A 23,818-nucleotide genomic window follows, 5' to 3' on the forward strand; every position below is an offset into this window, starting at 1 on the left:
CCGCATGGTAAGCTATAAAATGCCCCAAAATGACAATGTAAAACAATTCAAACAAACGGCATAATTTATGCATGTTATATACAAAGCATTAACGAACAACAAATATGTGACACATAAACAAACGACAAACAATGAATTACAGGCTCCTGATTTGGGACAGGCACATACATTCAGAATGTGGCGGGGTAAACATATTAGCGGGATCCCAACCCTCCCCTAATCTGGGACAGTGGTTTAACAGTAAAACATAAGAACGAACTATAAAAATCAGTTACAAAAGGCTTATATAGATACGAATGCAAATACTACACAAAGTGGACGTCGCCGGGTACTTGTATATCCCAACAACAAAAAAGGCACTTGGTACAGATCATCTGAGAGTACTCGCAGTTACTGACAGCCAGTTCAAAGCCACTAACAACTAATAAAAAGGTCATGCATGTAAGACAAATATCTGGTCGAACTTAGACAAAAGAGGGACGCAAGATACCAAAGGGACAGTCAAACTCATAAATCTAAAACAAACTGACAACGCCATGGCTAAAAATGAAAAAAGACAAACAGAAAAAATATAGTACACATGACACAACATAGAAAACTAAAGAATAAACAACACGAACCCCACCAAAAACTAGGGGTGATCTCAGGTGCTCCGGAAGGGTAAGCAGATCCTGCTCAACATGTGGCACCCGTCGTGTTGCTTATGTGATTACAAATCCGGTAAAAAGTCTAATTCGGTAGGTCACATTCATGAAAGGGAAGGGGATTGTAGTTACGACGTAAGGAACATATCCGATATAGACAAAAATCGTATTGCATGACATACAGCGGTAGAATCTGTTTCTCTAAATTTTTGATTTTTTTTGTTAGCAAAATATATCCAATTTGTTTTGTCATCCTTTTTGTTGTGTGACGTCATTAAGCCTGATCAACTTATTTGTCAAAGAACGAAATGATCATGTCGAAAAACGTATAATTTGGTCAAGAACTAAGGAAAAAAGAAGAAAAAAATAATTCTTGATATCCTCGCAATTATCATTACGACGATTATTTAATGTTATTACAAGGGATTAACTTCACATAAAGGAATGTAACTTAGACTGCAATCAACATCGACTTCAAATATAAATGCAGTAATACCCGCAGCATAGGTAGCAAATGCACACTTTGAAGTTTTACCACTACTATGTGCTAATTGGGTAAAATAATGATAATCAATTAAGGCAGAACTGTGCGACCAAATCCAGTGGTGTTGGCTGTCAGAATATACAGCATCTATCCAACAATGCGGATCTGAAGTTGGAAAAAAAACCCTAAAAATCTGAAAAAATAAACTGAAACATAGTTTTTAAGCTTTGTGTGTTTAATTTGTTTGATATCGAGAACACTTTCTTGTTGGCGTCTTTCGTTTGTGCCTTGTACAAAACGTGAAATGAACTGTAGATACTGTAGATACTAATTCAGAATAAGGTATGAATATTTTGTTGTTAATATAGAGTATAATAGGACAATGTAGCGTGATCATATCAACATTCATGCTACATATATATTGGGACTTTCCTAAATGCACATTCATGTATCTCATCGATCTTGAAGTCAAGGGTACCACATACTTCTTTAATAGAGGACTCCTACTCCATGTTTATATGCATTTGTCAGTAGGCAATGCTTCAATAATGGTACGGGTTATATCATACCTGTCTGAAATTATTAGTTACATACTTCGCCTTAGATGGGATTGATTTTTGCCCTATCTTTTATGTGCCTTTTGGTTGTATAGCTCCTAACATATTAAGTTCGTATGCATCATGTGTTTTCCTTTTTTAGTGGGATTTGAACGTTCCTGATGAAGTAGTATCCAACTACATTGTATCTCACCATGTTTACAAGCGGAAACTTTCGCGCAGCTAAAGTAATAACGGGGGTAAGACAATTTCCCTTTTAATGTAGCAAAATGTCAGCAAAACATAAAAAAAATTACATATCTCCCAGTTGATACAATATTTTATAGAATGCATTTCTTATCATGATTTTTTTAACCCTCATATGAAGCCCCGCTTACAGAGAATTGTTGAAATGAGATGCACTTATGTCGTTCTGTCGAAACTTGACAAACATATACTTGCAATTAGTAACTATTAAGTACATGTATTCAAGCATTGTATACCTACTCTACTGGATTATCTGAAAATGCCGCCAGTTGCTTTTTGGTTTGTGTTATTCAGTTGTTCTTGTTCTTTGGAGTTGTTCTTGACATCCGTTTATCTATTTTTTAATTTTCTTTCTGAACAAGGTATAATCTTTTTTGAATTCGAGTTCATTCTTTGTATTGTGTTTTGTTATCTTATGACTCTTTTATACTTAAATTTATAATTAATAAGCTTGTCGCATACTTTGGATATTTTATATCGTGGGTACCAGTTGTCATGCATAAAGACACACTTTGATGTTTTATGGCGAACTCCGAAACAGCGGTTACGTCCTCTTTACTACGCTACGTTCACTTTAATGATAGTTTAGCGAAGCAACGTCACCACTGTTTCGGAGTTTGGTTTTATGGATATCTAATTGTGTGGTTTTTGTCAAAGTCTGCATACAAGCCTATAGAACATGCGTCATTCATTGAACATTTAATTTCGTGGTTCATCTGTACCCAAGAAATCGACGAAAATTGGTATCCGGCTAAAAATAATGAATCAACATTAGTCAAGGCATTTAAATTGTTGCAAGGTTATCTTAATGTTATACAGAAAAGAAAACACAAATTTAATAAATTAATGAATATAGCTATTCATTACATGCATATGACAAGACGTAGATTCGTTATAAATAAATATAAAATAGAGCAATTAGAAAAACTTATACCATGGAGTTCAAAATAAGATGACAGTGGTTTTACTGCTTTTCGTAGTACATGTCCCATCTGATCTTTTGTAGTGAAATCAGCTAAGTGTGCACCGTGACTTCGGCAAAAGTCCTTAAATCAAAAATAAAAGCGAAGAAGATACGGCATTTATTTGAATTTATCAAGTCAAATCACAGTACACTACACGAACAAAATTTTACAATATGAACTAATATTGTTACAGTTAGAGCTTTTAATTAACACCCTTATGAAAAAAAAATACTATGGTGCTCCTATTTGTTCCTCGGCTGAACAATACTATAACACAAAATAAACAGTATCAACATGGGATAACAAAAGCTTTTACAAAAAATAGAAAGACAAATTTGATAATAAAATGTTAACAGTGCTTAAAGTGCTATGTTTAACATGTTTAAGCGTTTGAAATTTGTTTAAAATAAGTGAAACTTTCGATTAATAAAAGACCAATTGTTCAGAGAAATTCGCCAAAATCCAGAACTTCCGATTATTTAAGTTGAAATAATTTCTGATTTCTGGTCCTTTTAAACCTAAATTTATGATATTGGATTACCTAATTAGCAGTATTTGCCACAACTTTTTGAAATTGTTGGTCCTCAATGCTCTTCAACTTTGTACTAGTTTGGCTTTACAACTGTTTTGATCTGAGCGTCACTGATGAGCCTTATGTAGACGAAACGCGTGTCTAGCGTATTAAATTATAATCCTGGTACCTTTGATAACTATTGGCTCTGTGCTTTGTTGAATACCGTACGGTGATACATAGTTACGTACTACTATCTCAAAAGGTTAGTGGTGGAGTCATCTTGTCTTATTCTAATGTTTATATCAAATAAAGATATAAGAGAAATGGGGGAACATGATTATTACTTACTTCGTAAAATCTAACATTATTACATTCAAAAAGGTTGATAATCCATACTCAGTGAAAAAGCACAATAATAAATGTGTGAATATCTATCATCCAACCTTTAATCAGAATTCCATTATTTATTTATGCATTTCAGTGTCCTGATAATTTATCACGTAATATTGTCATTTATGTATGTTATATACTATGTACTTAAATAACATTTACCTGTGCCTTTGACCATGTCATTGTAGTTAAGTTCACCAAATAACACGACCCACCGACATATTGGAATCCACTTGGACAATCTATATTACACATTTGGAAAATAGTTGAATTAACATATAGTTACTTAACATTATATTATTTCATGAACATGCATATATAAAGGTAAACTTGTCGGAATTATTAGATTGACAAGATAAGGCAAAAATAGTTTACCAGCGTTCGAATCTCATTAATGGATTACTATGACAAATCAAGGACACATACAATAAGAGTGGACACGATGACATGTCTAGCCTGCTTAACAAACCATTATGCTTTTATGTTCATAGTCCTTGAAATGAAGATTTACTTGTTTTGGAGGTGTCTGTTGTTATTCTGTAGTTTACATGTTTCTTTTTCTTCTTGCTTTGAAAGGTGTGCATACGCTTCGTATTATTACAAATTAAGACATCTGATAGGGTAACATAATTTGTATATATCGGAATACAAACTCTGACATGTTGATTTCACATAATACTTAATAATCTTCAACACGGATCAATAAACAATACAAAAATGTGAAAGTGACAGTAGAAATTATCAAATGAAGATATAAGTCATTTTTCATACATCGTACTGCCTACAGTGTATAGATTATATATTTTACTCCTAATATTTTGCGTTTTTAGAAGAAAAAAAAACTGTATCAAAATGTCTTACATAATAATTGTGTTAGAACAACTAATACACATTTACTTACATGGATTTGGCGGTATAGTAGGCATGAGTGTAGTAGGTGCCACAGGTTGATGATCGTTACATAAATTATTTTTACAACAATACGGAGTAAGGTCAAAAAAACTTGCTGATCGACGTCCAAAGCCACTTCCTATCTTGCTACAAGACTATTTAAACAAACACGAGTTATTTATTGGTACAATGAAAGCTCAAGAAATACACTCAGAAACGGGTATTTTCTTATGATCATACAATACAATACAATACAATACAATTCAATGCAATGCAATACAATACAATACAATACAATACAATACAATACAATACAATACAATACAATACAATACAATACAATACAATACAATACAATACAATACAATACAATACAATGCAATGCAATTTAATACAATACAATACAATACAATACAATACAATACAATACAATAATTTTATTGTCAATCAAGGACGTCCTAAGGGGGTAGTATAATTACAAACAAATTATTACAATGATTATTATTAATTCTTAATGATATATAATGGCAAACATACATATGTTGATTAGGTGAATAAAGTTTCATACTTTACTGCTTTAATTTTGTTTTGTCATTTTATGATTTAATCGTATATTCTGTTTTTCACATAGCATCAGATTTGATTTTTTTTTCTAATTTCCTTCCCCTTATTTCATGTATTTTTCTGTGAAAGTGGATCTATGAAAAAACGGACATAAGTTCAATTAGCAGCATTCTTGTGATTAGATTTATTTTGATATTAATTATACCCTTTGGGTAGTGCTCCACAACTAATGGAGGAACATACAAGAAACTGAACTGAACAATGTAATGCTGTTGAAGTAATTGACAGTGTATAAAAAAGATGTGTAATTACTTATCCTTATCAATTACGCACAAAATCAAAACAGAGTAAACACTGTCACTAGAATCGTACAAGCTATCGATTAATAATCGATAAATTTGACAATAATCGTGACCATATCGGTTAAATCAGAACATAATGTATCACAGAGATATATGTAAGCAATCTCTTTTAAATCATTACATCGTTACAATTCATTGTGTGAAAACTTATTACAGAAATGAAATATCTCGAAAAGTATCGATAAATCAATTTCAAGTTTTAATTCCATCAAAATATGAAACGATTAATTGAAATGTATGTTAAATGGTTAAGACGTTAGTTGCTTGTACAAGAATACTAGAAAGGATTGATAAACTGAATTGTGAAAATAGTAAGAAAACAAAATTGCCTTTTATATATCATAACACATCTTTTTTTCTATAGGGCGTATCACAGATGGATTTGCCCTAACAATACTGGTATTTCACCTATATGAGAAACGAAAATGTTTCTGAATGAACACAGATATATAAGAGATACTGATAAGTAGTGATATACTAATTTCAAATCAAATCCAAACTTAACATTAAACGACCAAACAAGATGTCATTGTTTGAATGTAGAGACGTAATTTATTTGTTTTTGTTTAATTGAGATTATGATACGTAGATGACTGATGTACCCCTATTTGCCAATTTTACCTATTATGTCTGTTTTGTTCACGCATCGGTGTCAATATAATGGAATTTGATGCGACTGTAATACATGTGAAAGGTTGAGCGCTATAAAACCAGATTTAATCCTCCATTTTCTACATAATAAAATGCCTGTACCAAGTTAGGAATATAAAAGTTGATGTCCATTCATTTGATGTGTTTTATTGTTTAATTTTGCTATTTGATAAGACTTTCCGTTTTGGATTTTCCTCGGAGTTCAGTATTTTTGTGATTTTACTTTTTGCTTATATGCACAAAAAAGAAAAGGTTAGAATGATAATTCGATGTACTTTTTATGATTATTCAATCATGACTCATTAGAGAACATGACACTAATTTAAAATAACTTCTATAACATGTATAAGTTAAAAGAATTCAAGCAACTCACAATTAATGCTTTACAAACTGCTATATTCCCCCAAAAATGTTTTTGTAAACATGGTAAATTTTAGGGTTCAAAATTCTTGCTACATTTTTGTCAAATTAAAAAACAATTCTAAATTTGATGAAAATTAAACGAGACAAATCAAGTTGTTTGGTCCCTCTAAGTTTTCAATGAATTTATTATACCTGTTCCAAAATACATCCCATTTCAATTAAAGGCCAAAATATATGACCACCAGATAATGTCTTCTTAATGGCACAAACCTACAAATAGAAATTATCGACAACTTCATTTGTTCAATAAAAACTATAACATCCATCTAGTAGACAAGCTGTATTGATTTGTTGAAATTTGGCTAATAACTGCTTAACAGTACCATTAAAACGTTTAATCCTGCTGCAATTGTTTTTACATGTCATATGTCAGGAATCTGATGTTCAGTAGTTATCGTTTGTTTATGCGGTTCATAAGTGTTTCTCGTTTTTCGTGTTTTATATAGATTAGACAGTTGTTTTTCCTGTTTGAATGGTTTTACACTAGTAATTTGTTGGGGCCCTTTATAGCTTGCGTTCGATGTGATCCAAGGTTCCGTTTGAAAACCGGATCTTACCCTATAATGATGTACTTTTATAGATTGTGACTTAGATGGAGAATTGTCTCATTTGCATTCATACCACCTCTTCCTATATCTATTGACAGTATTTTAATGTATATAAAATTGACAATGGAAATGGGGAATGTGACAAAGAGACAACAGCCCGACCAAAGAACAGAAAACAGCTGAATAGTTGGTTTCTTTTCTTTTTTCAATGTCTTTTGTCATTTTGCATGTTTGTGTGTGTGCTGGTTCTCATGTCTTGTGTCGATTCAAGTTATCAAGCCTTTCGAAATAATATTAAAAAAACGCATAGCAAACAAATGACATACAAAATAAGTATCCTATTAAGCAATAAGAACCGAAAAACAATCACATTTATTCATGAGAAGCACCCATCCCCTGTCCCTTACCAAACATTTTTTTTCATGATAATTTATAGACCTCAATGGGAATATGTAAGAAATAGCACCTCCTCTCAATTTTTTTTTCTTTATGGATTTGATTTCTGTCTAGGGATCCTGAAACGTTATGTTTTAAACATTTGTTATATATATCAAAATTTGTTTTCTATTGTTATGACATTCCAATATGAAACTAACTTTTCTTTTTCTTTTTTGCTAATAATTTGAGACCGTACCCCATGTGCATGTACCAACTTATGTTTGCGAATGATTTATTTTCGCGACTTTGATCACAAGCAGACAAATTACGCGAAAATAAATCGTCGAAAATATCTAAAATGTGGATATTTTCTTATTAAACTACATCAAGAAAATAAGAAAGTCGCGAAATTTGATAACCGCAAAGTGGACTAGAACGGGTTAAACGCGAAATAAAGTATCCGCGAAAATAAGATGATTTTCAGTATTTAGTTCAGGACGCGGTCTCTGACGAATCTCTATTATGTATGAAGGTATTAATTTTACACATTTCTCTGATTACAAAATGTTCAATAAAAACTTTTCTCTGGACATCAAGCAATTATTAATGATTTAATCAAACTGAAATATGCATATCTTCACGTTATGGAAACTGTCAATAAATCTATCAATTATTAAGGATTAGACAATAATACACACACCGACCAACTAACCCACCATAAATGAAGCACGTGATATTCAGAAAACTTTTCATCAAGCAATCAACAAGGACATATACATTGTTATATATATTAGACCATTGGTTGTTCTGTTTAAATGGGTTTACACTAGTATTTTTTTGGTGCCCGTTATAGCTTGCTGTTCGGTGTGAGCTAAGGATCCATGTTGAAGACCGTACCTTCAACTATAACGGTTTACTTTTATAAATTGTGACTTGGATGGAGATTTCTGTCATTGGCATTCATACCACATCCTTCTATATCTTTGTATTACATATAAAGGCTATATGGTTATGGTTCTATTCAACTGAAAAAATAGAGATATGCTTACGTATCCAGACTGACATTGTGTAGTTTTCGTGCATAAGTCTTGAGTTGCAAGATGCCTTGAGCACTGGTAGCAGGTCACTGAGAAAGGAAATTGTTTACATTCCAACTTGATATTCAACACGATTTGAAAACTGACTTGTAATACGTAATAATAACCAAACTCGTGTGCTTGTAATACTTGTTTTCAAATACAAATGTAGTATAACATGTATAAATCAAACAAATAAACTAGTCCACACAAAACTGCATATATAACCCCTCCCCATTTCAAAGCATTTACCATAAATCTACAAATATTCATTAACTTTGTGAACTTGTTGAGACTCAACTGGCCATCAATACCGTAGTTAACAATCTCTATATATATATATATAATAGATGTTGGCCTCTTTACGTACTTTTATGTCAATTCAACCTATCTATATCATCAATTTTTAAGTTGTTCTTTGGTCGTGTATATTTAGACATCGATTTTACTAATGAGTAAGAATAACTTACGACTCTCTTGGCTAGCTGTGCCTGGGTTTCTTTTCGCTAAAGCTATAATGAGAAAAACAAGATTGTTTACACTTGGTTTCTCAGTACATAATAGACAACCCAAACATCTTAATCAATAGAAACTAACAATGTCATGAAAAAAAGAAAACTAACGAAAGGACAAACACGTTTACAACGCAGTCCTTATACAAATTGAACAAGAAATCTGACCGCAACTTAATAATAAAGGAATTCGAGTCTTTTTTTGTCTGCAATATTTCACAAGTTATTGTAGGGAAGTCGAATACAATTTAAATCGTTCTATAACATTTTTAAAAATTAATAGATGTTAGACATTTGTTAAGAATTTGCAGGTTTTATGAGTGGTTCACAGTATATATATATATAACAGTATTTCAGTTATTCTAACAAAAAGTTGTATTTCAACAGACAATAAATGTTTACTCATTTTTCGGGTATACAATTGCACTATAACTTATATGTTATTAACAAATTCATTTTATACGTTTATACCTGCCTCATGAATAAAACGAAAAAAAGTAAAAACTGAAGCTGTGTGAAATAGACAATTAGACAAATCTAAACATAAGACAAAAAATAAATATATATATATATATATATATATATATATCAGAACATGTCTCTGTGCACGTTTACATTTTAAATGACAGTACAAATTTGGACAAGGCGCTATCAGTTTATTTTCGATCTATGAGTTTGACTGTTCCTCCGGTATCGTTCGCCCCTCTTTTAATTAACTTGCTGCTCTATGTAATAAAAAAATAAATGAATCAATTAAACTATACACATGGAAAAAAGTATTGAAACACCTTTGATTTTTTAAAACTTGAAAAATCAGCCTCTTTTTTAAATGAAATATAATAAAATATGTGTATAATATTATTGAAACATAGTTTATGATAACATTGGCATTGAAACGAACAAAAAATGTTTGAAAAAAAAAAAGATTTATATAACCACAATTTTAATAACAAAATGATGTGTTATTTGTACAAAAAAATGCATTTTACAACTTTTACTGTAGTCGAACTTTGCAATGTCAGACATTTCAAAATTAATCTTCTGATGACTGTTCACATCATGGTTGATCGTTATACGCCAAAGAATTAGTACTTTGTGCGCAGCCTCCATTCAAACGGATAACTGCATCTAAACGTCTTCTGATTGCTTCCATAAATCGACTAATTTGTTACTAAGGTAGCAGCAACCATTTCTGATGAAGGACATTGTTTATGTCATGATGTGTTTGAACTGGGGTGTCCTTTCGCGCACTTTCCGCCAAATAGTGTCCAAAATATGCTCGATATGGTTCAAATTCGGGCTACGATCGGGCCAAGGAAGATGAACCGAATTCCATTTGAACATTGGATCTTCCTCCACGATGCTAATTTCCAACTTTGGCGAGCTCTGCACTACATTGGATACAGAAAACTGTGTGTCTGTTCGTTAGCAAAGGTCTCCGAAATGGTCTTATCGCACGATAACCAGTAGCGATGAGTCGATCTCGAACAGTTCTTGTTAAAAGCTTCCTGGATGGCCACCACTCTCTTTTTAAGATTGTCTTGTATGCAATTGGTTTCCTTCTGACCAACCTTCATTATGCTTGATTTCTCGGAAGGTCTTAACAGCGTTTATTGCCTGATTTTTATTCTCAAAACGACTTATAGTGGAATGGTGATGACCAAAAATACGTTCAGTCGTTACAACAACACCCCTGCTTCTGTTATGCTGATAATATGCCATCTTGCTGCAGTTAAAAGTTGTCAAGGACCCATTACAAGGTGTCAATCACATAACTTAAAAAACTTGGTTATTTTTTAGTGTTGAAAACAATGAGGATAAAAACAGCTGTTTTGCTGTTTACGGGTACAGTAGCTGCATGTGCAGATAAAAACTCATCGAGTCGATATTTATTGATTAAACTCAGGTGATACATAAATAATGTTTAATTACTTCTATTTTACCAAATTATATCACAAAAAAATAAAGAGTGTTTTTTAAGTTCAATTTCAATTAGGTGTTGCAATACTTTTTTCCATGTGTATATTTAAGAGACATACATCAAATCAAACAGCATTTAAAAAAAACCGTCTGGATTTATCTGAATCTGAAATGCTTACGGTTGCATAACTGTTAATATTGACAATGCAATTTTCCATAAATACTCCTTTTATGGCTAAAACTTTACCACTTTTACTATGAAGTTTTGAAAAAAATCTTATCCTAGAATTGAAAGTTCATATGCACCATAATTTTTTTTATAGGTCAAAATATAGGGCTATGCGGTATATTTTCAACGTTTATATGACCTGAACTTCTAAGAGTTTAAACTAACACTAATTTTCTTAATTACCCCTACCTCGAATGAAAGGTTATCACAGATTTCAATGTAAACAATATGCACATGTATATTTACTGTTAACATTCCCAAGTTATGTCTGTGTGAGATGGAACACAGAGAGCATAACTGGGATCAAGTATGTAAACAAAACTATTTTTCTATGAATATTCAAGATCTCCCCAAAAGAAGCGTGTTTTGAGAAACAGCTGTATTTACAAAGTGCAACCTATACAAACATTTATTCAAATAGAAAACTCTTTAAAATCAGTTTTTCTCACATTAATACTCATTTATCAGCATTATAGCCTTAAAGAAATCACTGCATATACTCTAAGTTTTTCTTTACTGTACATTTTATACCCCCTCCTCAGTTTTAAATTTTTAACGAATTTGAAAACAAGACTTTAATTATTGCCAGCTTACCTTATTTGCATATTTTCTGATAAAAAATGCCTAGAACCTGTTTAAAACTGTTTTGATAACATATATTGAAAGCATATCAGAATTCTATAAATGCAATGTTTAGCAGAAAATCATTACAACATTCAATATTATATAAAGTATCCAATTCAGCCTCTGTCTCCAGTCCACATCTTACTGTATGTCAATTAAAGTACACATTTTCTGCCTCAAATGGTCAATTTAGAATTCTTGTCACAACAGTGTCATCTGTAACCATATATCTGACACAATTTAGCTAATATATATACTAGAATAGTTCAAACAAAGCCATATTTGCAATAACTGTATGTATGCAGATACAAGTCTGAGATATAAATTCACTTAAAATTTTATAGAGATGACTGCTAACATCTTATTTTTGCAAAACTTCGAAGCATAGTTATTGTTTTCTATATCAAGATCTTTAAAATCATAAAATCATACCATTTACAATTTAAAGTATTTGTTTTATGACCCTTGGGTAGGCAATTTCTCTGTTTTTTTGCCCCTGGGGCCTCCAATTTCCTAAATCATTCTGCTGTGTCTAGCAATTTGGAATATTTAGTACATATTCAGGAAAGAACACACTATTGTCAGGTTTTTTTTGTTTATCTAGCTTGTATTTATTATGCCGTCGAGATAAAAAAAAACTGATTTAGGTGTTGCGGCTTATTTTGGATTATCGAAAGGACACAAACACCCCATAAATAATATTCAGGACAGATCTATGCGTTTCAATGACTGCGAAGAGTAAATATAAGCACTTCTTAGTAATTTAGCTTACAAATATGCAAATATAATGAATTCATTTTGTGTATCCAGGACTTGAAGTAAACTATGCATACTGTAAACTGTGAATTTATGCTGAGTCATCATATTTAAGGCCCAGGATTCTTTCAATCTTCATTAAATATTTATAAAACTTCATATTTGAGAATAAAATTGTGTATGCATATATAAATCATTTATGATATAACTTTACTATAAATATAGAGTAAACCTTTTCACTGAAAATAAGCCAATTTAATGGCCCTATTATTATCTGAAAAACACTAACATAAACCCTCACACACAAGAGACAACATTTTTATTGAGTGCTTTTGAGTGAAATATTGTTGAAATACTATTTTTTTTTTGAAGGGTGTTAATGTGTATAAATTAACAATTTGGTATACATGTACATGTATAATGTCCCATATACAGTTGAGGAAAATATATCCCAACCATTTATCATTGCAATAACATGATGTAAATTTCACTTGTATGTTTAATGATTAAGTATATTTTTTTCACCTGTTTTCCCTGCGTCTTTTGCCTTTTTATGGATATATTTTTTTCTGCGTAGGAAGGGGCTTTTCCATTAATTAGGGATCATTCGAGGACATAGCAGCCATACTGATTACAGGAGGCAAATTTGGTTATATTATGTCATAACTTACCACAATAACTTTTAATGTGTATTCCACTCTTTCATATTTTATTTCCATTTCAACTTTTCAAAGGTTATTTTTGCCAGATCAACGAAAAACAGTGCAGTAATTGATTTTTTTAATACTTACGATAATTTCAAAACTAGATCAAATTTTGTAAAGTAAATAGTATATCAATTCGGCAGAGGCATGAAAACTGCAACATTTTTATGACAAAATACAGAAATCTACAGATACCATCATATGACATATTCAAAAACCATCTCCCTAAACTTCAAAATTATGTAACAAACAGCAAATATTTTGTGCCTAATGGCAAAGCTGGTGAAAAAATGAGGTTTACTGATAACTTCTCTGTATTTAATTGGCTTAAACTTTCAGAAAATGAAAAGAAAGCCACAAATTGCAAGATTGCTCCACCTGTTTGACCACCCATGGCAGCATATCATCTCTGTATTAGACATATTCTCACGCTTCATTATTAGTACAGCCATGTAAAGACCTTTTAAACAACATCAATGAGACTATTGTGTCACCGTCTTCATCAAAGGGGGGAGACAGTTCAAAATGGTATTAAAGATTTAGAACCAATTATTCAAACCCAATATAACATTAATTTTGAGAAAACGTTAGCAGAAGTTATGAACATGTCACCTAGAGAATCGGCCGTTGAAGAAAGAACAAAATTATGACATTAATTAGAGAGACAAACCAACAAATAGCGGAATCAATGACGATTTTGTGACGACCAGGCAAAAATCAAAGTTAAATCATTATTCTTTCATTTAAAAAAGAAATTAGCCGTGTATTAAATGGGTGCATTAAAGTCCTTAACTAGACGTCTTTTTCAAATATTACACTCGCCTATACACCAAATAATTTAAACTTTGTGCTAAGAGATTTAAACATAATCGCAATAAATCAACATTACCAGTGAAGTAAACGTATGAAAATGAGGCCAAACAATATTATAAAATCTATACAATTACTTATAACAACCAAGGACTTCTAAATATCCCTCAATTTGCTGACCAGACTCAAATCGATGCGCTGGTAACATGAATAACTATGGGTTTTGTTGGACAATATTTTAGCACATATCTAAAATCCTTTGTTAATTGTTTTCTTAAATTAAAATTTTAACAATGTTTAAGGTCTAGAACAAAATAAATTTTAATTTCTAGTTTAAATACATCATGTATAAATGTATTTGTACCTACTTCATTTATTTCATAAATATTTTGAACAAGCACTGTTAAAGTCTATAAAATGTTGAAATTCTGCAAGTTTTATATATACTCAGTTATTTTGGAAATTGGAAAATTGTAATAATAGAATTTCTATATAACTTATGACTAGAAAATGTTTTTAATTTTTAATTTTTTTTTTGCAGGCTCAAAGAATACCGAACAAGTATCGTATACACATACCAGAACTAAAGATATAGAGGAACTGAGGATATGAGTAATATTTGATGGAATACCATATACTTTTCAACTGAGATTTTTCAGCGGAGATGGACTAGCACGACAGTTTTAAACTGGTCAGCAGAGAGGGGGAAATTGTTCTTACTTATTCGGTGTTCATAGTTAAGAACACATTAATTTGGAATGCTGTTTTAAGCGAACACCTTCTGATTTGGAAGACCGCAGGGCAGTATTTTTGAAAGGGGAAAGTCTGGTCAAAATAAAACAAGCAAATATCAACCCATTCCAAAATTTAAGTAAAGACGAATTAATTGAAGAACTCGAATGTAGAGGTATTGATACTTTTAGGCTTTAGACTAGAGCAAGACTTCAGGAAGAAATGTCAGATTTGCTGCATGCAATATCTCGCCCACCTGCCCTTCTCCTACATTATCCAGAAAAACAAATCCTTGACAGAGAGTAACGTTAGCTGTTATGAGGTACTCTCGTGTGAGCTACTACATTACATTTCAAATATAGTTCAAAACATAATACAAGAATTGTCACATGAACTAGAGTTGGAAAAATTTTGTAACAACACCATCGGAGACAAAACCAAATTAAGGGATCGGACGTACGTCTTTAGGCCATTAAACTTTCAAAGTTCATAGAAAATGTACAATTGGATGGAAAAATATCGTCAGATATTTCACAACTTATTAATTCTATAGTAGAAATAATTAATATTGCTAACAGCTCCCAGACAAATTTTACGGTTGTATAATCAAACTTTTCTGTTCGCTGTTTTGTCTAATTCCATCATAGGAATTCCAGTAAAGATGACACAGATAAAATTTTACGGCTGTCATTTCCATAGCTTGGTTGTGCATTTGCAAACGATTTATAGTTATCATTACGAAATCTATCCTTGCCGAGCAGGAAAACGAACTTTTGAATCACTAAGACATCTCGCGAAAGGTACAACAAACCGAAAACCTGGTTGGATCGTTGACAACACCATTTTAAGATTTAACAGCCAGCAAACGGAAAACCGTATATGCTCCTTCTCTAAACAGAACTCTGTCATAAGCCAACAATCAAAATTACTTTCAAAGCGGAAAAACACCATCTTTTCAAAAGAGATTTTTGGAATCAATTCCTCTCTTTTCCAGTCACACCTTGAGCGCATTGCTGACGTTTTGCTTCCAGGATATAATATATGGTGGCACTCTGTGGATGAGCCTGAATTCCGAATGCAAGGTCCTGATACTACAAACTTCAGATCAACATCCTTGAAAAAATAACAAGCTATCATTGACGACATGTGGTAAACCAATGTGGACAATCATCTGAATTTGTCCTTCCATTATTACATGTCAAAACAACGGAAGATGGAAAATTGATCTATAAAAGAACAAATCTCAAGTCAGGTGTGTTATTCAATATATACATGAAATATATGTTGCAATTTGAATGAAACAAATGATACATGTCAATCTGTATTTATTGATGGGTGATTAATAAAGGAATCAAAAGAGCAAAACAATATATATGTCTATGTGCTTGTTTTCGAGATGTTAGCCATTAAATTTTGGCGGGAATTAAACAAACAACATTTTGAAAATGGAGGCAAATAAATTTCTTAAAAATACAATAGATCAAGAAAATGAAACCAATATATATAACATTCATGTTTTTGTTTTTAATTGTTTATGGAGGATTTTTTTGGGGAAATGCCTTTGAATTCATGTTATTTACAGTCATGAAACATGTAACCAGTAATGTTAAAATAATATAATATACTATACAATAGGTTCTCATTCATACTGGATTAATACAATATACATGTATTGAAATTTTAATCAGTTATTTTTTTATCACTCTACCATGATAGTTTCAAGTGCACTTGCACGATTAATCCCATTAACGTTATTCCAGATGATAACTCTGAGTCCATAGAAGATTACATCCCGAACAATCAATATAGATTTACTACAGACAATGAGTTTAATATTTGTCGGATATCAATTTATGAACCAAATAATGGCAAATTAACAAAATATCAACGAACAATTGACAACTTTTCTTAATTTTAATGAAACAGGGGCCCATATTCCTAATTATTGATGTTCACTTCTAAGCGTTATTGATTCATTTAAAGTTTTGTCTTTATCATGTTGACCATTGCCGATGTTACCGGATACATGTACAGCATCTCATAAAAAATTAAAGCTGATAACACTTGGTACAAAAACAATATGTTTAGGGGTTAACAAGCACACAACCCTCTCCTGGTTTCGCCTTTTTAGAACATGTTATTGTATACTACTTAGGATGCAAAATGTTATTAATACAATGTATCAAATAAGGAAAAGTAAACAAAACTGAAGATAAGTTGGTGAAAATATGACAGTTTGACTGCCTTAATAAGGATCTAATGGGGGTCTCGTTAGGGGGTTCTGATCCCAGATCCGCTAACTGTTTTGTCAGATTACCGTTTCCTGCTTACACTATGTACGTAAGCAATTGTAAGTTTTTGTGAATTTTCCGTACCCCGCTCATTTCCTGTTTTCACTGCACAAAGAATCGACTTTCACGTGTCACGCATACAAAAAAATCGCCAATCCAACGTCACGCTTAGACCCCAATGAGACCCACTATGATCTTTGTGACAATATTAATATTCTGCATTTCTAGTACAATGTATATTTGATTTGTTTTTGTGTCAATCGAAAGTAAATTAAACTTTAGGAATAATCCATTTCAATGCTTATTTAGATACAAAAGACACTTGTCAGATGTAAAAAAGTTTTTTTTTGTAACAGAGGCAAGTTAAGCAAAAAGATCTATTTTCATATATTTCCACTGAAATTATTCAACTAAGTTTATAATTTGGTACCCCTGATGCTGTGGGTTAAAATAATGATCCATTACATACATATAAATTGACAAATTTTGTACTACATGGAATTCTGATGTTATCATGTGTCAGCACATGGTGCGTGTAATAATGAAATCTAACCCGGATAAACAGATAAACTCGGAACATTATTACAACAATATATTAGACTATATATATAGCTAGTTCAAAGTTAACACTTATGTCCTACCAGTTAGTAATTTTAGTAAAGATTCAAAGATAATTACTTGCGATTCTCTGTTTTTATCAGTATGTGCAATAATTTCCTATCTTACATGTCTTAAGCTACATGTACTTTGATGGATTGTAGCAGTAAGGTTCCTTTCTTATTTACAGAACAGATAATATATTATATCATAGGAAAAAAGGTAGCAACTAGACTGTATGGGAAAACAAGGAGATGATGTATGACTACAAATGAGGCAAATAAGACGATTCTGTCATGTGACTTCTATCACCACTTGGCAAAAATGTATGCATAGAAATTTTCTACACATGTTGATCAAACGGGTGAACAGGTTTTATTTTAAACTGCACAAAATATATAGGAAATTGAAATCTGAAAGGATGGTCCCCCCTTTCAGTCATACGATAATGTACTTACGGAATATTAATTAATTCTATACATGTACTACCCTACGGAATGACGATTATGAAAGTGCTATAAACTTTTAAGAGAGCAGGGATACAGGCGCGCCTTTTGTCTGGCAAATGACGTCATAAAGGCGTGCGAAATTGACGATCTTTTCCGGTGAAAGACATGATTCCAGAAATGACCTATAATAAGAAAAACCCATCATTTCCAAGAAGACAATTTCAATACTTAATGGATGGGCGGTGCCCCAGAGATTCTATTACATCACCCTTGGAGTGGTTTATTTTAGCAGTAATGATTACTTACAGCAAGACTTTTGGGTGAGAAAAATGTCAGGGCTTTTCATATATATACATGTACATGTACAAGTAATTGAAATTATAATGACCTTTGGTTAATGTTTATACATTTTTGATAGTTTTCCGCACGTATTTAATCTGCAGGACAGTTAGCAACTAGTCCGATGCCCTAGACTATAGTAAAGTTTCATTCGGACTAGTAAATTTTGGAAAACCCGTGCTCAGACACACAACAAAATTACATGTGGGAATACTGGTCTTCTTACTCCTTACTATTCGGACAATTTTTTAGTGCACTGCTTATTCCAGGGAAACATCTAATAACCGTGTACATAGCAGACTATACGGAAATGATAGTTATTTACTGGTTAGAAAAAAGTATGCATGCATTGCTTTACAGTCAACAATATACTTGTTCAAGTCATGTGGCAATATCACATATCGTTTTCTGTCACAGGCACTTGTTTTCTGTAAATGGGGAGGGGTTTCTATCCACGTGCTCACTCGTACGAAATTTGGTGATTTTTCGTACAAGTGTGGATAGTAACCCCCCTTTGACAGAAACAAGCGCACGTTTACTAAACATCACATTACACTGGTATCATCGCCTGCGCCATCGAAGTCTTGGACTAATGCCGCAAGGGGGTCTCTCAAATACTTCACGCTTAATAACACTACTTATTCAATTAGAATCAATCATATATAGGGGACATTTTGTCGCCGGATGATTAATCTTGCGACAGCATGGCATTTCACTCGTGGTTGCCCGTTAAAATTGACATTCTGCGATTAATTCTATGTAAATACGAGTATTTATCGCTTGAATTACAACTTACCTATTGAAAACGATCATTCTTGCTATCAACACTGACTATGCTGCCAAATAAACTACAAAAGCACATTTCACGTTTTTACACGACAATTCCTTTCTGTTGAAAAACAAGACAGGTGCTCGATTCATTCATACTGCAAGCATCTTTACGACACCGACAAAATTTGATTGGTCGTTTGATAAAAGTAGGCACGGCCTAATCCGCGATACAGCTAAATTTTAATAAACCTTACGTAAATCTTTGAATATGAGGTTAAATATCAGTCACAACAATATACATGCATCATATTTCAATAGTTTTATTAACAGTTGGGCGTCTAAAGAAGTGCTACTAACAAATGTAGCCTTGCGACGCTGAGGTTTATCTGATGACGTAATGAATAATAGTGAGGAACATAGAGTTATCAGCACTTGGTAAAAAATCCGGGGAAGAAATAGAAAAACTGCCTTAACGTACCCGCGTGTATCTACATTAATGAGGAACTCACAAACCCATAAATATTCTGAACTGAACCAGCTGCATTTTAAAAATAACCTAAACATTGCTTAATTCACCTAATGTCAACTTTGCGTGTTTAAACCATGGTTTCCTAAAATTTCTTAATTCGTGAACGGAAGATTCATGACAATTTCATTACAAATTATATCAGAATCGAAACTGATGCTACTGTGTTGAAGAGACCATTGAAGGAACATTTCTTTTTGTCGCCTTTTTATTTCGTCCAGATGCCAATAATGATAATATAAAAAATGTAAACTGTTTTACGAATAATGGAATTGGCAGCTAAATATCATAATTGCCCATTTTATTCTAACAAAATTTTCAGATAATTTTTCAGATTCAGCTGTTTCTTCTAAATAATATTAAATGTGCTTTTTTATACTGCATTGTGACAATCATAGCACATATACAATGTATCGCGTCAATAATACAAGGAAATAATTATATTACGAATACCAAATGGCGTATTCGTTCAAATCGATTTTACGGATTAATCTTCACTCCATACAATAAAAAAAAAATCAACAGTTGAAAGCCAAGGGTGTCAAAAGGAGGTGTGATTTGATTGCCAACTTAGTCTAATATTCATAACAAACTCAAAACATTATGGCTGTAACTCTGAGTCAACCTTTTACCGTATTTTACTGTATTTTAAGGAAACATTTAGATGCCTCCTTTTTTTTGATTTTCCTTTTTGAATTTTCCTCGGAGTTCAGTATTTTTGTGTTTTTACTTTTTGATATGCTATGATGATATTCCAAACCAACGACCTGATTTGTTCTACATAAACGATTAAACAAATATGGTGATATATTGGAAACTTACGACAATTTCCACAATGCCTCTTACACTGTTTTGACATATATGGTTCACTGCACATGCCAGGTCTGATGAGTTTAACCCTTTCACATGCTGTAGTATCTACATCTTCACATATTTCTGCCGTTGTTACAAAAATTGCTAATGCTATTGAAATGAAAAATACTTTTACCAAACAAATTATACAAGTATATCCCATTTCACAATATGAATAAATGGATATTTGTGGGAAATGCCAATTCTGATTAGAACTGAAGAAAACAATTGCTCATACCTACCAATATATCTATCATTTTTCTTTGTTTTGATGTATAAATGAAAGATACACCCACCATCAGCCCGATGTTTCCATTCTTTTCTAGTATGTGTTGATCGACTGAAATATCTTAACAAATTATGAATTGTAATTGAAGATTATTTTTAACATACTAGTATTGAATTTATCTGAAACATTTTTTACATTTATCCTGACTGTTAAAATGGGATTGCGTTATTATCCAGAACACGCGAGATCTGTCCCGTTTATTTCAAATATTGTTCACTTTTTAAGTGTTTGGATTGGTATGTTGTATACTGTTCGACTGTTTTTATGAATTATGAAAAATAATGTGAATGCTCGTATTGTTATTAAAGGTTAAGATGATATACCGCATTTTTTTCCTCCGTGTTTTTTTTCCCTTCACATCTGTATCGATCGTACGAAAGGTATCATAGTATATAACATTAAACTATTTACCAAGAAGAATAATTTTACACATAATCCACGTTCAAGTTATAATTCTTGTTCTATATAATAAACCATTTGAACCTTTCCGTGCTATATATGTTACCTTATCTAATTATGTGACACGATTTGTTTCTCCAGAGTATAGGTCTACATTTATGATGTATGTATGTTGTATAAATGTAACAAATACTTCATTTAACTAGTTCCCAGACAGCTTGACTACTATTTGTAAATGTGACCATACCTGGACGTCTTCTATAAACAGCAGATTATCTTTTATAAAAAAGGGATTTCTTTTTGTTGTAAGGTTGTATTAATACACAAAAGTATCAAGTGTTTTGGACGCTTATTCCAATCTCGCCAGTCATAATAACTTAAAAGAATATTGATTTAAAGTTGCAATAAATGTCATCTAAGTCATACAAATGAGCGGTTAAGCTAGTTATAAAACCAGGTTTAATCCACAATTTTCTGCATGAATATGCCTGTACCAATGCAAGTAAGGAATACAACAGTTGTAATCCATTAGTTCGATATGTTTGAGCTTTTGATATGACATTTAAGGAATAACTGTCATATTTGTTCTGTCTATGAAGAAATAACATAAAAAATTTGGTGCACACTGAATAACGCGCGTAGCGGATTATTTAACAGTGTGCACCACATTTTTGTAAGTTATTTCGAATAGACAGAATCCACATTTCCCTAAGGACAAATGGAATGAAATAGGTGGTTCAATCTGTTCTATAAATTGTTGTTTTTTTCAGTTCCAATAAGAATAAACATTAATCTGAAACTGTTGATTTTTGCTAAAAACATTTTTCGTTCATTAAATCAAAATGGATGCCTTTCGAACGTGTGTTATAAGTCCACTTCAAGGTACGAAAGTTATAAATATATATATATATAACTCGTCTAAACATCAACCCAACAATGTTAGATCTGTAAATTTGCTTTCGCAAATTTTTGGTTCTTCCCTCGCCGGGATTCGAACCCATGCTACTGTGATATCGTGACACCAAATCGCCTGCACTGCAGCCGTCCCGCTAGACAACACGACCACCTGGGCTCTCAAAAAAGAGCTTTCGCTGGCCGTGTGTTACCTTTCCTCGTCAGTTTTAATCTAGCGGCGTGCTACAGTACATGATATATAAGGCATGAAGATGTTATTGTTACAGATCAGCTAAATCATCTATAGTAAAGGATCCTACAAATTAATGTAATATTCAGTCACAGAAAATAATTATATTTATAAGTACGTCTGAGTCAGTGACAACTCTACAACATATGTATCCATCGGATCGCCATCAATGATGGTGATACATGGCTGTGTACATAATGTATATACAACTCGTCTAAACATCAACCCAACAATGTTAGATCTGTAAATTTGGTTTCGCAAATTTTTGGTTCATCCCCCGCCTGGATTCGAACCCATGCTACTGTGATATCGTGACACCAAATCGCCTGCACTGCAGCCGTCCCGCTAAACCACACGACCACCTGGGCTCTCTGCACACGGCCAGCGAAAGCTCTTTAATGAGAGCCAATAATGTCCATGCAGAACTTGATAAAAATAAACGTTAAAATAAAAGTATATCTTGCAACTTACTTGTATCGTTATGTGATAAAATTGTACACTGAAACTATGCAAATACATTTATTTTTTTGGTGACTACATATATGGTGTCCTATCTATTGATATGAATCATTATTATTACTTACATACATACGGTTTGTAATTGTATAAGCTTACTTTATTATGTATAACGTTTTCAAAATTCAATATCATTGATTGAATTACAATTACTTTGTCATTGTACAGTAAATTAAATGTAAGTTAATGATTACACCACTTTCAAAAATGATTAATTGAATTAAGGATTGAATTAGCTAGTTATCATGATAACATCTGATTATGACGAATTTAAAAATAGTCCATTTCAGTGATGGTTACTAATAAAAGTTAATACAAATCATTAAAATAACATTTTGTTGGTATCTAATTACATGTGTATCCATATTTCATAATATCTTAACATTCTTAAAGAAATAAAACTATATTAACAAGTTATATATTTATCAAATATAAATAATAAGAATGTTAAGATATCAGATATGCATTTAAGACATGATATATTTACCATAAACACAATTTTAGATTTTTAATCAGAATGTAATCAAACGGAAATCAGGATTACAAGATGTATTGAAAAGTAATTGATCAAACTAAGATTTTGGGTGATTAATGATTACAATAATTACTTGAAAAGCTATTATAGATTACAACTGATTAATGATTAAAATTATAACCACCCCAAG

The 23,818-nt window shown here is 32.0% G+C and overlaps 1 protein-coding gene across 1 annotated transcript; it reads right to left on the minus strand.

Annotated features, from left to right (window-relative positions):
• Window positions 1-1,013: 1,013 nt before the first annotated feature.
• Window positions 1,014-21,584, minus strand: LOC139501587 (uncharacterized). The gene is made up of 9 exons (XM_071290704.1): window positions 21,506-21,584; window positions 20,776-20,916; window positions 9,164-9,205; window positions 8,667-8,743; window positions 6,824-6,901; window positions 4,702-4,846; window positions 3,963-4,042; window positions 2,866-2,977; window positions 1,014-1,293 (listed from the first exon to the last, which is right to left on the minus strand). Exons 1-9 carry the CDS (start codon window positions 21,525-21,527, stop codon window positions 1,061-1,063), a joined length of 930 nt encoding a protein of 309 aa, XP_071146805.1. The 5' UTR covers window positions 21,528-21,584; the 3' UTR covers window positions 1,014-1,060.
• Between the last annotated feature and the right edge of the window lie 2,234 nt (window positions 21,585-23,818).

The sequence above is a fragment of the Mytilus edulis genome, chromosome 13 (genome assembly GCF_963676685.1).
Source record: "Mytilus edulis chromosome 13, xbMytEdul2.2, whole genome shotgun sequence".
In the NCBI taxonomy this organism is placed as follows: Eukaryota; Metazoa; Mollusca; class Bivalvia; order Mytilida; family Mytilidae; genus Mytilus; species Mytilus edulis.

What these genes read in the sequence shown, in the direction of transcription:
- LOC139501587 (XM_071290704.1), bottom strand. Translation starts at nt 21,527, where the DNA reads ATGTGTAAAATTATTCTTCTTG. An exon ending in GAGGCATTGTGGAAATTGTC is followed by an intron (nt 9,206 to 20,775) that starts GTAAGTTTCCAA and finishes TTCTCATTATAG; the next exon opens with CTTTAGCGAAAAGAAACCCA. An exon ending in ATCTTATTTTGAACTCCATG is followed by an intron (nt 1,294 to 2,865) that starts GTATAAGTTTTT and finishes TTCCAACTTCAG; the next exon opens with ATCCGCATTGTTGGATAGAT.